The sequence below is a fragment of the Calliphora vicina genome, chromosome 1 (assembly GCF_958450345.1).
Source record: "Calliphora vicina chromosome 1, idCalVici1.1, whole genome shotgun sequence".
NCBI classification, from domain to species: domain Eukaryota; kingdom Metazoa; phylum Arthropoda; class Insecta; order Diptera; family Calliphoridae; genus Calliphora; species Calliphora vicina.
Window position 1 is genome coordinate 156327124 of NC_088780.1, and position 16916 is coordinate 156344039.

General features: G+C 29.7%; 2 protein-coding genes across 2 annotated transcripts in view; one reads left to right on the plus strand and one right to left on the minus strand.

Annotated features, from left to right (window-relative positions):
- Positions 1–9946, minus strand: part of superdeath (Suppressor of ER stress-induced death) — a 41045-nt gene extending 31099 nt beyond the window's left edge. The window contains exons 1-2 of the mRNA XM_065516336.1: positions 9751–9946; positions 9145–9266 (exon numbers count right to left, since the gene is read on the minus strand). The gene's annotated coding sequence lies outside the window, so the exon portion shown is untranslated. The remainder of the gene's footprint in view (positions 1–9144; positions 9267–9750) is intronic.
- A 5665-nt stretch (positions 9947–15611) lies between these two features.
- Positions 15612–16209, plus strand: Alg13 (Alg13 UDP-N-acetylglucosaminyltransferase subunit). Its single transcript, XM_065510521.1, has one exon. The coding sequence runs from the start codon at positions 15668–15670 to the stop codon at positions 16178–16180; it is 513 nt and encodes a 170-aa protein (XP_065366593.1). The 5' UTR covers positions 15612–15667; the 3' UTR covers positions 16181–16209.
- The last annotated feature ends 707 nt before the right edge of the window (positions 16210–16916 follow it).

The window sequence follows — 16916 nt, forward strand, 5'->3', positions numbered from 1 at the left end:
TATGAAAGGGTCTTTTTTAACCATAAGGACGATCCGCCTATCTGTTTCTGGACTGGTTTTCTTTGGTCTACCGCGAGTTTCTCTTTTTTGTTTTTTAGATAAAGCATTTTGGACAAAATGTAAAGATCTTCCTATGCTCTTTGCTATTTCCCGTAATGATTTTCCTTGATTTCTCATCGTTTGAACAATTTTTTTCTCATCTTCGGTACAATGATGATTTCGTCCCATTTTCTTCAAAAGAGTCCTATTTTTTATAAAATTGTTGCTAAAATTTAAATTATACTTACTGTTTCACGTAAATAGGAACAAAAAATTGCACAAAAAAAAAATTGTATATAAACAAATTACAAATTACTGATGTGTATCTATTTTTATGAGCAAATAATTTTTTGTAATTCAAATAAATTCGTTTTTAAAAATCAACATGAAAGCAAATAGTTGCCAGATTTTTGACTGACATGACATTGCCAGATAGAAATTTTAATAATATGATGTATTCTTAACGCTTGCGAGGAAATTTTCAATGTTACCGCCATTTAAATTTTTTCCAATTAGGTGTATCTATTATTTTGAGCAGATGTGTATATCTAATTTAGTAAAGCAGTAAAATATTAAAAAAAAATTAACGAAAATATGATTCAAAATTTATTGAACTTCTGGCGCTTCTGTCGAGAAAACGAAATGTTCAATTGAAAAACCCATTTGTATTGGAGGAGAGCAGATTGTCAGCTTCCGAAAAAACCTAGTTTTTCCAAATTCTGAAGATACCGATTTTCATAATTTTGTCCACCTAGATTTTGATTTGGAACCACAGTTGCAGAAATAAGTTTGCCAGTATAAACACCCCACTCTTGTTCTACAATACCGAAATCCTTACTCTCATTGACTAGTAGTGTCACATATTTATAGTGTCACATATTTATAGTGTCACATAGTTTATACTTTTAATACACGGATTTACCCATTTGGTTTGTCACTCTTTAATTACCTCTCGTATTTATTACAATACAAGATCATCTATGTATGTATGTTTGTTCCTTAAAGATTAAACAAAATTAGATGTTTGAATTTAAACGGTCAGATAGTTTGACTAATTTAAAATGTGTAAAAAAGAATCAGTATTGAGATGAGTAATACCATAAATCCGCCAGCTGTTGTTTAAACATTTGTATTTTATTATTTTAGTTTAATTTTACATTTTAATGACTTTTTGAAATACAGATATTTAAACTATTTATAAACCACATGCTCATTAACTAATCTGCTAATTATTTTGTTAAACAAAACTATGTAAATAATAAATAATAAAACGCCTTAGAAAATTAAGTTTGGTTTGTTAAAAAATATTGTTTTTTATATTTTTTGGTTTAGCAAAATTATCAAAGGTCCAAACATGGTTTTAGGTGGTGTCTGTAAACCAGGATTTGGATGCAAGATCTACTAGTCCAACGAAGATTGTGACTTTGTTGTAGACTTAATTACATATGAAATACAATTTGGAATATATCCATCATCACCACACGCAGAGAAACCATTACCATTTCAAAATGTTTACAAGTTTTTAAACAGTATTAACCATAAAATATGTTATGTAAAAAAACTGTTTCCCGATTTTGACGCATTGTATGTCCGAATTACTATGGCGTTGTATACGTCGTTGGAAAGGTCTTTGAAATATTTGTGGCCTAAGGAAAGTTGATTTTAACATGAAGGTGTTTGATTTCCAATCATTATAAATATGATTTTGTTGTCGCTAATATTCGTTAATGACTAGATGAGCTACAAAGAGCTGTAGTTTATTTTCTTTTAAACCATATTAACGACAATATGAAAGGCATGACCAAACGGTTGTATTAAATAATGTTTGAAACACTTGATCGATAATGTGTATCCCTAAAATAACTAAAATAAAGAATTGTTTATTGTATGGTACCCGGCATTGAGGATGCCTTAAAGACATGCCCATTTCATTATATGAACTTTATTTAATAATGTTTGCAACACTTGTTCGAAAATGACATTGACGATATGCTCTGTCTATCCCTATTGCCTTGCACCCGTGTTTGAGAATGTCTTAAAGTTATGATCAGCTGGGCCATTAAATAAAGTTCATACATACAAGTTTATTGTGTTATCAACGAATAAATACATGATGGCCTACTAACAAGTTTATTCATTTTCCATTTTTCCAAAAAGACAATAATTCAATTTTAAAGGTTAAAAAACTGTTGTGACAGCTGTGGTCAATTAATATACAATTCATACCAACTCATATACAAATGCAATGAATAACATATATGAATGACGGCGGGATCTCTACGAGAACAAAAAAATTAACAAACAAACATATACAGTGAAGTGCAAAAGTCATAAAATTTTGCAAAAAAGCAGTCATACTCTCAATATGTACTAAGATTAAATTCAAAATTATCATAAAAAAGTGAACTTATTACCATTGTACACTAAGTCAAAGATACCGAAGAAATTTATCTAAATAAAAAATTGCTAATTCATTATTCTAAGCAGAACTTTGATCTAAAAGGTTACTGTAATTGCATTCTAACTATTAAATGCAAATTGAATGTAAATATACATATTTTTTTTAAAATAATAACACAGGCCGACAAAATTTGAAAAAACCTAGGAACTTTTTTTAATAGTTTGAGTTGCTCTGAAACCGAATCTGACCTCAGAATTTCTCCTTCACATAAAGCTTGTAGTAATCCCGTTTTCGCCATATCCGAGACGTTATAATAGCGCGAATTAAAAAATATACAGTAAAACCTTGATAATCCGGATAATTGATTGCAGACCTTAATCCGGATTATCTTGTATTAAAAATGATTTTAAAACACATATCTAATGATATATTATATTTATGTACGTATCATTTAAATAAATGGTTGCATTTAAAAAAAATATAGTATGTATGTACATTTTATAAAAAAGTATTAATATATTTCAATTCAACAATTTAAGAAAATAACAAAAAAAATATAGTAAAGCTATTTGTTTTGCTTGTTAAAATAAAAAAGTCATTCAATGTTGTTCGTCGAGAATTGTGCAAACTTTTTTCCAAAGTTTGTATGAAATCCGGATTATAAAGTTATAAATATGCAATCAATCCGGATTATAGAGTACACAATGCAATGAAAACTGGTGTCCGGATTACCGAATAATCCGGATTAACGCCCTTCGGATTATCAAGGTTTTACTGTATTTAGAAAACATGAATGAAGTAAATTTTTTGTCGTGGTCCTGTGTTAGTCTTGAACCTGTCAGATACATATACAGAGTATAGTAGAGATTAGGGTGATCGATTCTTCGACATTTTTTAGAAACCGGTTTTCGGTTTCTTCGAAAAATTGTAATTTAATATAAACCGGTTTCGGTTTTTTAATAATAACTGTTTAACCGGTTTTTATCGAAACATATTGAAACACATAGATATAAGAAGAAAAAAAGATTTATTTATTAAAAAAAAAACAGTTCATTGAAAAACATAACACAACAAAAATGAGATCATATAACAAAACATAAGCCTTTTTGATTAAAAAATTATTAAAAACTTTTTAATCCTAATTTTGATTATTTCATTTAACCTTCACAAGGTTTCCGGATCAAATTTGAACCATGCTGAAAATAAAATTTATTTTTTTCTAAAAGTGAGTGTTGATATTTTATGAATTTTATTTAATTGCTAATGTCAACAACTACGTTAGGTTTTTAGAAACATAAATTGGCCAAAAAAAATATCTCGATTTTTTTCTTTTGTTTTTATAAAGCTAGACATTGAAAATGATTTTTCTCAATGTACTTGTAGGACATATACAGTGTTGGCCACCAATTTAAGACAAATACTTGAATTTTTTTCATCAACTGAATTTTAAGTGCGATTGAGCCAAAATAAAAGGACCTCTAAGGTATGAAATTTATTATTAATGTTTCTAGTTTCTGAAAAATGTTTGGAAAAATCGGTAAAACATATATGGACAAAGATATGTGGAAATACGTTGATCCACCTGAGCGAACATCCGCTGTTAATAACATGATATGACCGAAACTAATGGAACTAAAAATACGAAATTTGGTCCGAATATTTTATAATAATAATATTATAATGATATCAATGTGAGAAAATACGTTTATTTAAAAAAAAAAATTTTGGTCAAGTTGTAGAAAAATTTTATATGTTCGTGGTGAATATTTGTGAATTGACACAGTCGAATAAAACACACTTGTGTGTTAAAACAGTCCTCATGCATACATATTTGTGGAAATATTTGAAAAAATAATTGACAATCACGTAGAATTTAGCAAACAATTTTTGTCTTAAATTCCTGGCCACCACTGTAGTTAACAAAGTATTGAGTACGATTTTAAGCTTTCCAGATCGCTTGTGACATTTATATAAACATAAAAACTATTCGAAAATAGTTGGAGTATTTGTTTTAAAAAAGTTTTTTGGATTTTAAATATTTTTTAAAGTTTTTAATACACTAAAACTCATAAAAACACACTTTAAAAAAACCGGGTATTCGAAGAAAAAAATCCGGATTCTTCGATATTCGAAATGTGAGCTTTTCAAAAAAACAGAAACCAAAAAAATCGGTAATAACCGGTTATTAAAAACCGGGTCGATCACCCTAGTAGAGATATACAAACAATTCAAAAATAATTTTGATGGGAAACAATATGATTACAACATTCTTACAAATTCACTGTAAAACATGTAAGAGAACTATATACGGCTGTACCGAATCTTATATGCCCTTCATCAAATTATACTTCAAAATAAACTTTGACCCATTGTAGGTCCAACATATGGTCTTATATACGTCGTTGCAAAGGTCTTTGAAATATCTATCATTAGATATCCATATTGTCTATATTAATAACTTATTAATCCAGATATAGGTCAAAAATAGGTAAAAAAAATCGAGGTTGTCCTGGTCCTTATATATCAGCCACTTGTGGACCGATTTTCTCAATTTTAAATAGTAACCGAGCCGGAAGAATTCCGTAGATATTGCTGTATGAATCATGTATGTAAGTTATTTGAGGGATTCGGAAAGTTGATTTCAACCGATAGACGGACAGACAGACATGGCTTAATCGACTCCGCAATCTATAAGGATCCAGAATATATATACTTTATAGGGTCGTAAAATTATATTGAGGAAATTACAAACCTTCGTTAGAAGGGTATAATAAAGGCGAAAAATTTAATTTTTTGTATTCAAAGCGAAAATATCATGAATATATCGAAAAACCGGTTTTTTTAAACTTTAGGTTAAGATATCTCAAAGAAGGAACACGATAGAACAGATGTTAACTTTTATTTATTCAGACGACATACAAAATTTTATAAATAAAGGTGAATTCGCGCTTCAAATGTGGTCGTAAAATTATATTGAGGAAATTACAAACCTTCGTTAGAAGGGTATAATAAAGGCGAAAAATTTAATTTTTTGTATTCAAAGCGAAAATACCATGAATATATCGAAAAACCGGGTTTTTTAAACTTTAGGTTAAGATATCTCAAAGAAGGAACACGATAGAACAGATGTTAACTTTTATTTATTCAGACGACATACAAAATTTTATAAATAAAGGTGAATTCGCGCTTCAAATGTGGCGAAAAAATGGGGTTTCTTCAAACTTTAGGCTAATATACCTCGAAAACCTGAAGTCGGATTCAGCGCAGCTCAAACATTTAGAAAATTGTACTACTCTGGTCTCAGATTTCAAAATTTGTTGGCCTGTGTTATTAAACGTTTTTGAAAAAAAAAAAATTAAACACTTTTACTTCACACAGTATCTGAAATTAGAATAATGAACCAATAAAAAGAAAATAATTTTTTTTAGTCGTATAATTAAATAATACAAAACGTTTAAATGTTTGTTCAACATTGTCTACATAAATATAAACTATAAACTGAACGTAATGTTGAGGAGGCAGCTACTAAACGTACATACATACTACGTATTCCCGTCAATGGCTGATGAATAATACAAAGTACATACATATATTTATTTAGAATATTTTAAATAGTAACAGTCAAATTATTATACATACAGTGTTGATTACTTAATTAGCACAGCAATAGAAAAACACTTAAAACATGCAAATGGAACATCTCTAAAGCATGAAGATTTAAATAAATCACATGTTATCAAAAAATTATTTCAGTTTAAGTTTACATTCGTTTTATTTTATTTAATTTTTTAGTAAAACAAAATTATATCCTGAATCCTGATTTCATTACTTCAATATCACTGACGATTTATGTATCATAAAATTAACATAAAAATGTGTCTGTTAATACAATTGTTTCATTAAAATTAGTTTGTATTTTTCATATATTTTTATTTAATCATACATAAATATTTGAAATTTATTGCATTCATTCGTTGAAATAAGTTGTAGTTGGCCATAAACCGGCACACACATGTGTGTAATAATTTTAAATATTTAATTGGTTTAATATTTCTTTCATTTTTATTGTAATCCTCAATTATTTAAGTTTTTTTTTACACAAAAAAAAAAACACAACATGATGTTAAACAAAATATTCCATACGGAATAAGAATACATAAAATTTTGCAAAAACCAAACATATTGAATGAAGTGATGTTTTCTCACCCAACAATTCTATCATTCAAAGCAGTGGGGGAGATTTAAAAGAATTAGATATTAATTAAATAAATACATTTTAATATTGTGTGTGGATTATTTGTTTTGCAAAGATCATCGTTTATTTGTTTATTAAAATTTAAATACGATTGAAAGGTATATCTGTTTTCGCGCCACTGATTATTTAAATAAACAAATAACTTTTAAACTATTACTGCTGATAACCCATAGAACAAAATGTTGTAAGAATACCACTTGAACGATCAGTATTAATATGCAGAATAATTTGAATAATGTAATCTTTAAAAAAGATTCGCCAAATTTTTCACTTCGATAGAAAATTTTAATTTTTTTAAATTATTTAATTATGTACTTAATTTGCTTTGGGTGAATATAACTATAAGCGTGAAATTTCAGAGAGTATATTAACGCATTTTCTTTATAATACTATCACTTTTGACAAAACTACTTGTGGAATTTTAAAATTTTTAGGAGATAATTATTTTATTGTTTGTCCTTAAAGAATTTCAAAGGCTTTGTATAATTTGTTCAGACAAATAATAAAGTTCTTCATCAAATAATAAAATAATTATCGATCAAGGGAGGATTTCAGGAGAGCGTAAATCTCTTGAAAAATTTTAAAACTGCACTCAAGTTGTTTTGTCAAAAGTCCACAGAATTATTTACTTAGGTTCAGGATCTTTCGGTTTTATACGAGCAGTACGGATTTTTTCAGAAATAAGAAGTTTTTTCGCAGGACCAAGCCCAGCCTCATTTGACTAACAGTTTGAGAACAAATTTCCAATTTTATATTAACCTTCTGGGGATTCTCTTGCTATTAAATGATCTTTTCTTGGAGTAGTTTTACGTGAACTTTCTCCCAGATGTTGAGTTTTTACAGTGCCTGTCTTACGAAATTTTCACTATAGCCATTTTTATTAAAAATTACAAAAAAGAAGTATGGAAATATTGGGTGTATGACTTGAAAATTCTGGATTTTTTTTTACATTTTTAGCTTTTATTTTGAAACATTTGTGCAATATGCCAATAAAGTATTGGCCATTATTAGCTATGACATTTTCCCATCTTTCTGTCAACATATGGATATCGAGCCAAAAGAACTGCTCATCTTTTGAGGCAAAGAACAAATCAAGGCAATTTCTTATACTGTGTTCTGAAGTGAAGCGTTTGCCAGAGAGAGAGCGTTCTTCATCGATCGAAACAAATAGAGTCGGACCGGGCAAGGTCTGGACTATAAGGCGGGTGAGGCTAAACTTCGCAGCCACTTCTTTCTAAATAGTTTTTAAAAGGTATTGCAACATGTGACGTGTCAAACAAATATATTGCGTTCGGTACAGATTCCCTGTGATTTCGTCTGTTTGAGTTGGCATCACATATATCTCCTACGCCTCGGGCAATCGTAATGGATCCATTATTCATCGTTATGATTCGGTGTAAAAACGATTTTCTTTTATAGCGTTCAAGCAGCATTTCTGACATACAAAATCGTAGTTTAAGCTGGCATCATATATGATCTCTTACGCTTCGGGCAATCGTAATGGATTCATTATTCATCGTTATGATTCGGTGTAAAAACGATTTTCTTTTATAGCGTTCAAGCAGCATTTCTGACATACAAAATCGTATTCGGATAAATAATATTTCAAGCTCTTGTTGGGTTATACAACAATCTTCATGGAGTAATGCCTACAATTCTTGGTCTTCAAACTTCTTTGGCTGAGCGATCTGTATCTTCCGTGTCACCACTTCTCTCGCACATTTGTTCCTAGTCCATATCAGACTATTCATAATTGTGTTATAATAATTAATATCGTGATGAAATTGGACATAAAGACCCGTTTCACATTAGGCAAATCTCTTGAGTTTGTTGATGTCAGAGGTAAGGTCGGGTTAAGGAGAAGAAAATATTAGATGTTATTTTGATGTTGGGCAAGAGACTTGCGCAACTAAATTACCTAATGTGAAGCGGGTCAAACAAGTTTTATACGATCCTTAACCTTTATACAAACTTTTGTGAGAATCGGTACATAATTGACCCCCATATAACCATTATTTCAGAAAATTATTTTATTGTCACATATTGATGGTGGGTATACAAAGTATAAGACTTACTTATTAAAATTGTGTTAAAAATTCAATTTTTTATAGGCACATAGCATTTTATTTAAAAATTCGCCACATTGTTTGTTTTTAAACTCACATTCTTAAAATGCTACAGTAAAAATGATTTTTAAATACCTAAAATATGTTGTTAATTATATGAAATTAAAATTGCAAATGCGTTAGAGCGAAAAAAATGAGAAATTTTAAAATGATTTTAATTTAAATACAATATTTAAGTCCAATACCGAACACTACACTAAATATTAATTTGTTTTACAAAATAGTTATCCTACAGTTTTTCCCTCAGTCATAACTCAAAACAGATGTGTTGTATTGAAGATATTAAAAACAAAAATGCGGTGAAATATTAAACATTAACATACCTAATTTAGGCGCCGTTAGAATCGTTATGTATTTTTTGCACTTCCTCTTCAGTTGCTTTTCACTTCACGTTTTTTTTTTGTTAAATTTTTTCGTATTTTTTTTTACGTTGAAGAAAATGATGCTAAAAACAACAACAACAAGACACACACATAAATACAGTCGTTTAAATCAAAAAGTCATCAACACTTCGCAAATCTTATTACGTTTATGATATGATTACCGCTGCTGGGCTGACTGACAACCAAACAAACAAACAGATGGACCGACCCAACGACCGCGCAACCGGCCAAACAAACGCTAACTACAAACGTAGGTACATTCAATACGCGGACCCGAAAGAGACAATCAAAATAAGCAACCGTTGCGTTTACACAGCAAGTAGTAGAAGGTAATTGAATCAAAACACAGCAACAACAAAAAAAAATGTAAACAAATAATTAACAGCGGCAGCCGCAGCAGTAGCACACATCATTCAAATGGATGAAATGGAATCCATCTATTTATCTACTATCTAACTATGTATGTAAGTAGCCAATGGAGAACTTATATTCTCGCAAAATTCACATAAATATTTGATTTCTATTTTTTTTTTTACTTGCACTCACGGTTCTATATAGTAGATGAGAAAGATTTACTTGGTTGGACTCGCGTGCGAAAACGTTTTATCACTTTATTCTCGTACTCAGCTACACATAGATTTAAAATACACACACTGTCATCACCACTCTATGCAAAATCTAAATTAAATAAAAAAGCGCCAGTAAAATGTAATTTTGTTGTGATGATGATGATGATGCTATTCGTATCGTATTTTTAAGAGCATCCACAAACCAAAAACGAACTGTTTAACTCAAAGGCCGGCAAGCAACTAAAAGTTTTGTGTTGTGAAAATGTTTTATAGAATTTTGTGTGGTTGCTGTTGTTGTTGTTCAAGCTCCAGACGTTCATTCTATGTGTCTGGTTGGACAGGCCACATACATTGTCATTGTCAGGCATAGCAAGTGTAGCCACATAAATTTTAATGCAAGTCCACAATCTGAAAATTCAAATCCCCTGACTGAAATTAAGAATTCAGTTACTGGAGGCCTCACTGTTAATGTCGGGCAAACGGATGTATTACTATTTTCAGAACACTACAAGATCCAACAATTCCCGCTATCATAACCAAATGAAGTGGAGATTACACTCAAATACAAAATTCAAAGCTATTTTGGAGTTTTAATACCTATTAAATCTCACATTAAAAGCTGTTATGACCAAACAAACCTGACTGAATTACTACTGCTCGGAATACCAAATCCGTTTTCAGCAAATGAGTAGGAAACTTCGAGTAGGAAACTTCAGAAAGCGAATTTCTCTAGCAAAGAGGTCATTAGATACCTAAATACTGCGTATATCACATCGAAAATTGTCCAGAAGCCGGGTGCCGTCATTTGGGGGGACGGCGAAATAAAGTAATTTAATTTTACATTTTTCTGTTTTCTTTTGTTATATTAAAACTTTTCGGTTTTTGGAGACACCAGGCATTCCTGGACCATTTTCGTTGTGATATACACATTATCTAGGGATATAATGACCTCTTAGCTCAGAGATGATAAACTTGGGAATACTGGCTCCACCTTAGATTTCAATGAATTCAGTCGTGAGAAGAATGCCAATAGTCTTCTCACGAGGGGTAAAATTTAATCCCATTGTTAAAGAAAGATGAGAGAAAGAAACCACTCAGAAAAATCTGACCTGATATGTATATGAAGAGGACACGATCGTATAACAATGAAACCTTATAGCGTTCATTACTGATCACTGGCCTCTGGATGCACACTAGGGTGGCCCTTATTTTGCACTTTGCGGTTTTCGATGCTCCCGTCTAAAATTGGTCATTGTCAGATTAAAACCTTATACTGAAAATTAGAGGAAAATTGGATAAGTACACGTTATCAGTTGAAATTTCATGTTTTGGTTGGAAATATGTATTTTCAATGTATTGCTATATCACTGGTTAAGAGAAACAAGTTAGAAAACAATATTAGGCAGTGTCGAATCTTAAATACCCAAACTTTTACCTAATAATGATATTTTTAACATGTCAAACATGGACCGATATATACAAAAATTAACCAAAATGATTTTTGCGTAAATATGACTGACCTGATATGTAGGTTAAGTGTTTTTCGGAAGTGGTCCATTCATTGGTCATTTACAAATTCCACAATTTAAATTTAAAAAAATTTCGAAATTCTGTTACTTTTTCGACCCTTCTCAGTCTTGCATTACTTCATATTCATCGTGTTCTTTTTATAATTTGTTAAAAATTAATAAAAAAATATGTTATTGAATGTAAATAAAAGATGAAGAATGATAACAGTTATTAAAATCGACCACAATTGTAATTGTCTCTCATCAAAGAATTAAAGAAAAACCAAAACTAATAAAAGTCATACCAAACCAAATGTAAACAAAAATTTAACTGTTATTTTGATTTATTATTCCACATAGTGAGTGGAATACAAAAAGAATTTTTATGCAACCAGTCTCTTTCCTCTTAAATTGTATTTCTAAAAGTTTCTTACAATCTTGTCTTGGATTAGTTGGAAGAGGTCTTCTTCCAAAATGTGCCTGTCTAACGATTTTTTTTGTTATAATTTGTTAAACTGATGATTTTTATACCCTTCAGCTTCGTGAGAAGGGTATATATAAGTTTGTCACTCCGTTTGTAATTTCTACATTTTTCATTTCCGACCCTATAAAGTATATATATTCTGGATCCTTATAGATAGCGGAGTCGATTAAGCCATGTCCGTCTGTCTGTCTGTCTGTCCGTCTGTCTGTCTGTCTGTCTGTTGAAATCAGTTTTCTGAAGACCTCAGATATCTTCGGGATCCAAATCTTCAATAATTCTGTCAGACATGCTTTCGAGAATTTTGCTATTTAAAATCAGCAAAATCGGTCCACAAATGGCTGAGATATGAGGAAAAAACCAAGACAACCTCGATTTTTTACCTATATCTGGATTACTAAGACATTAATATAGACAATATGGATATCTAATGATAGATATTTCAAAGACATTTGCAACGACGTATATAAGACCATAGTAAGTTGGACCTACAATGGGTCAAAATCGGGAAAAAATTTTTAACCCGAATTTTTTTTTTAAAAAAAAAAAAATTTAAAAAACCAAAAAAAAATTTTTTAAAATTTAAAAAAAAAAAATTTTTAAATTTAAAAAAAAAATTAAATTTAAAAAAAAAAAAAATTAAATTTAAAAAAATAAAAATTTAAAATAACAATCGAAAAAATTTTTTTCCAAAAAATTAAAAAAACAACTAAAAAAAAATTAAATTTTGTTTACCTAAAAATATTTTAAATTTTTAAGTATAATTTGGTGAAGGGTATATAAGATTCGGCACAGCCGAATATAGCACTCTTACTTGTTTAATTGAATATTTATCACAGATAGTTTTTTCTTCAATCCAGTATTAAAATCGTCATTTTGGTTTTTAAAATTTAATTTTTTTTAATTACGAAAACAAATATTAAAATCATGTTTTAGTCTTTATTCCATTGTTTTGCCAATAAGAGATGTGTATTTTTTTTAAATTTAATGCTTAAAAATACTGAAATACGTATGTATTTAGTAATAAGTCATATATTTTAAATCTGAAATTACTTAATATTGTTTTCAAAAAAGTTTCCATTGTATTGTCTCACATTGTATGTATGTATATTAAAAGCCATGCAATTCATTACGAGGTTTTAAGTCCGTGAATGTCTAGATTCTTTAGAGTTCAAATGAGTTTAACGTTATTGTGGCACAATCTTAACGAGAAATGCTTTTGAATATAAATCGCGCACTCTATGAATTTTATAGAATATACAGAATGAGACGATAGGATATTCTTAGAATTTATAGTGGAGAAATGACATTTATAGTGAGCTGGTTCTGGTTCTTTTCAGCAGGATTAACACATATTGTTTAATAAATATTTGTATGTATTAGATTTTCTTATTGGAATTCTTTCAATGTCCAAAATGTTAATATAAAAAGTTTTAACACTGAATCGCCATAAAAACTGATGTTGAAATTAATAATTTCGTTATAAAAGCTATACTTGGATTTGGATACATGTTCCACAATCAAATTTACTATCCTGATTTTGTGCACAAATCTCCACATATGGCAACACGAGACAAATTCATAATCAGAACCAACCAGTTCCATACAGTTTCTGAAATTGAATCGAACATAACACAACATATACGTAGGAGTGTGTCGCAATTTTCTTTGGAAAACAATTTTTAGGATGACAATGATTTAAAAAATGCACATTTCTGGCAATCATCAAACCACAATGTGCTTTAAAGACAGAAACAGTACAACAAATAATATTTCTTACAATTATTTGTGGTTGAAAATTACATAAGTTATTAAAATTTAAATGTGGTTATTTTATGCCTGATAAAGTGTTATGCATTTATTATTGGAAAATATGCTTAAAAAAAAATCAAAAACCTACTTGAGAAGGGTATATATAAGTTTGTAATTCCGTTTGTAATTTCCACAATATAATTTTCCGACCCTATAAAGTATATATAGTCTGGATCCTTATAGATAGCGGAGTCGATTAAACCATGTCCGTCTGTTGAAATCAATTTTCTGAAGACCCCTTATATCTTCGGTATATCTGGATTACTAAGTCATTAATATAAACAATATGGATATCTAATGATAGATATTTCAACGACCTTTGCAACGACGTATATAAGACCATAGTAAGTTGGACCTACAATGGGTCAAAATCGGAAAAAAATATTTTTTAACCCGATTTTTTTTCAGTAAAAAACAAAAAATTAAAAAACCAAAATTTTTTTTTTTTAATTTAAAAAGAATAATTTTAAAATTTAAAATATAAAAAAATTTAAAAAAAATTGGAAAAAAAATTTCCAAAAAATTAAAAAACAACTGGAAAAAGAATAAAAATTTTGTTTACCTAAAGATATTTGAAAATTGTATTTTGAAGTATAATTTGGTGAAGGGTATATAAAATTCGGCACAGCCGAATATACATAGCTCTCTTACTTGTTTATTTTTAACATTGAATTTGAATAGGAAAAATAGGAAAAGAGAAAAAACTCCCGGGGAATTTTTATTCATAATTGGGCTGATAATTTTGCGCAGAATCAAAATAATTAACTATGGCAATGTCCAAAAAAATACACAACAGTATTCCCAGCAGTTAGGACCCTTTAAATTATACCAGGAATTAAATAGTTAAAGTTTTAAAATTATTATTGTTCTACTAAGAAAACGATGGATATATTAATTATAATATCTTGGCATGAATACTTGTTTAAATCCATAATCTTTAGAGCTTCTATATTGCTACTTGCCTTTTAAAGTCATCAATATTTTGATCGTGCTGTAAAGTAACATCCAACCATAATTTTCATCTCGTAATAACCCAGCAGTTAAGTAGTAAATGTATCCCTAATGTCTGATCACTTGGCTGACTCTAATTTATATATTTTGGGTCATTTGACATGTATGTGCTATTTGTAATGCAGAGAAAAGTCGATTGGTTACTTTATACATCTCAAGTAATCTAGCGTAAAGACAATTGTCACTTAAGTGTCACTAGGAATATAAATGTTAATTGTGTATCGCCATTGACTCAATGATATCCAAAAGGGTCAATCTACTTAAGACATGCACGTGTTAAAATAACTAGTCACGTAGCTAGTTATGTAACTAGTTGTCACCCTAAATGTTAGGTAAAATCACTAGAAAGAAAATGTCCCAAAGATGCTAGCTAATTACAAAAAGAATTACAAGTCCTCGAGAGAAACACTAAAATTACAAATAATAGAAGTCTTAATAACGAAGAGAATAATAAGCTAACAGTTTAACGCGAAATGCATTAATCGAGTTGGAAAATATCCAGCAGGTAAGTAATTCCAACATCGAGCAACTCTAACAATAAAATCAAGAAAGACATCATCAGTAAAGAGGAAAGATCTACAGATACTGTCATCAATATATTCCGAAAGGTCGTTTACATATAATATTAAAAGAAGGGGCTCAAAACGGGGGAAGTACACCTGAATATACACCACCAAATCAACAAACTGATGTCTATCAGACAGGTAAGAATACACCAGCCTACAAGCATATCTTGAAAATCCAAAAAGACCAAACAATTTGTCAATCAGCCAGGTCAGAGTAATTATTTCTGGATGGTCTGTTTATTTTTTTAAAAGATATTTTCAGTATTAAAACGTGCGATTGGATATAATTATTTTGTTCACACTATTTAAATATAACGGTTTTCTGTTTTTATTTATACGAGGAAGTGGCCACATAATTTATTGCGTTTTCACCATATCAGCTGTTTGTTATAACAGGCTGACCCTTGTAACCCATTTATTTTCTCTTATCAATTTCAACAGAATTAATATTTTCCATTTACCAACAATATAAACAATTTTGTTCTCAATAAAGAAACTAAAAAAAGTTATTATAATATGGTGGAAATACGAACCGTCTATGTCACGGTTGGAAGTACGAAATTTGATGCCCTTATAAAAACTGTAACTACGGACGAAGTTCTGAAAATACTGCAATCAAATGGATGCAAAAATCTCATTCTACAAATCGGAAAAGGCTTGAGAATCAACGAGCAGGATATCGCCATTAAATATGGCATGCATGTGGAACAATATGATTTTAAAATTGAATCCAAACGTATGGATATTATAAATGCTGATCTGGTTATTGGTCATGCTGGAGCTGGCACTTGTTTGGATATATTGACTAATCGAAAACCCGGAGTACTAGTAATCAACGATAAATTGATGAATAATCATCAGCAAGAGTTGGCTCTGCACATGGAAAAGGAAGGCTACTTGAAATGTTGCACAGTGGAGGAGCTGGAAAATTGCTTGCAAAACTTGAATGTCAATGAACGTAACTTATATGAACCGGGTAAAAACATGAGCAGTTTTGTTGAATTTATGGACGATTTAATGGTTAATTAAATAAAGCTTTAGTTGAATTCAATTATAAATGGAATACGAAATTTTATTTTGGAGGGATTATTATTGTGGGTTTAATCACAAATTTGTTTTTAATTGGTACCACCAAATTAAAGATTAGTTAAAGAGGACTATAAATGTAAACAATATATCGTTATCTTAATATAGAAAGGCCCTAATTCGTGATAGGAATGTAACCAGTCAGTTACAGGCCTAGAGTTGTATTGTATCTCTAAACTAAGGGCATATTTTCCCCAGCGTATAGATAAATAACATAGTTTAAAATAGATGAGTATTTAGATCAGTAATTGGACCCATACTTCGATCGTCTTACAAATGTTCTCCCATTCTATTTGTATTAGATTTCAATTAACAAAAAATTAATCAATCAAGGGTTGAATGAATTCTGTTATGAATTAAATCAGCAATGAATTATTAATATTTAAACTAAAAGCTTAAAAAAATGAAGCTAAAGAATTAGATTTTGGGAATGATTTTATGGATTGAATGGCTGACCTTTTTTTTATTCGGGGGCCAAATTACCGCATTCGATATCGAGTAAAATTGATCGTAATTTTCTTATTTGAGATTATGGCATTCGATATCGAGCAAGAAATTTAGTACATTTTATCATTATTTCGATATCGAAATCATTTTTCGATACGATAGCTCATTCGATCACGAATGCGGTAATTTGGCCCCTGAATTAAGATTTTATCGAATTAAGCTCAAATTTAAT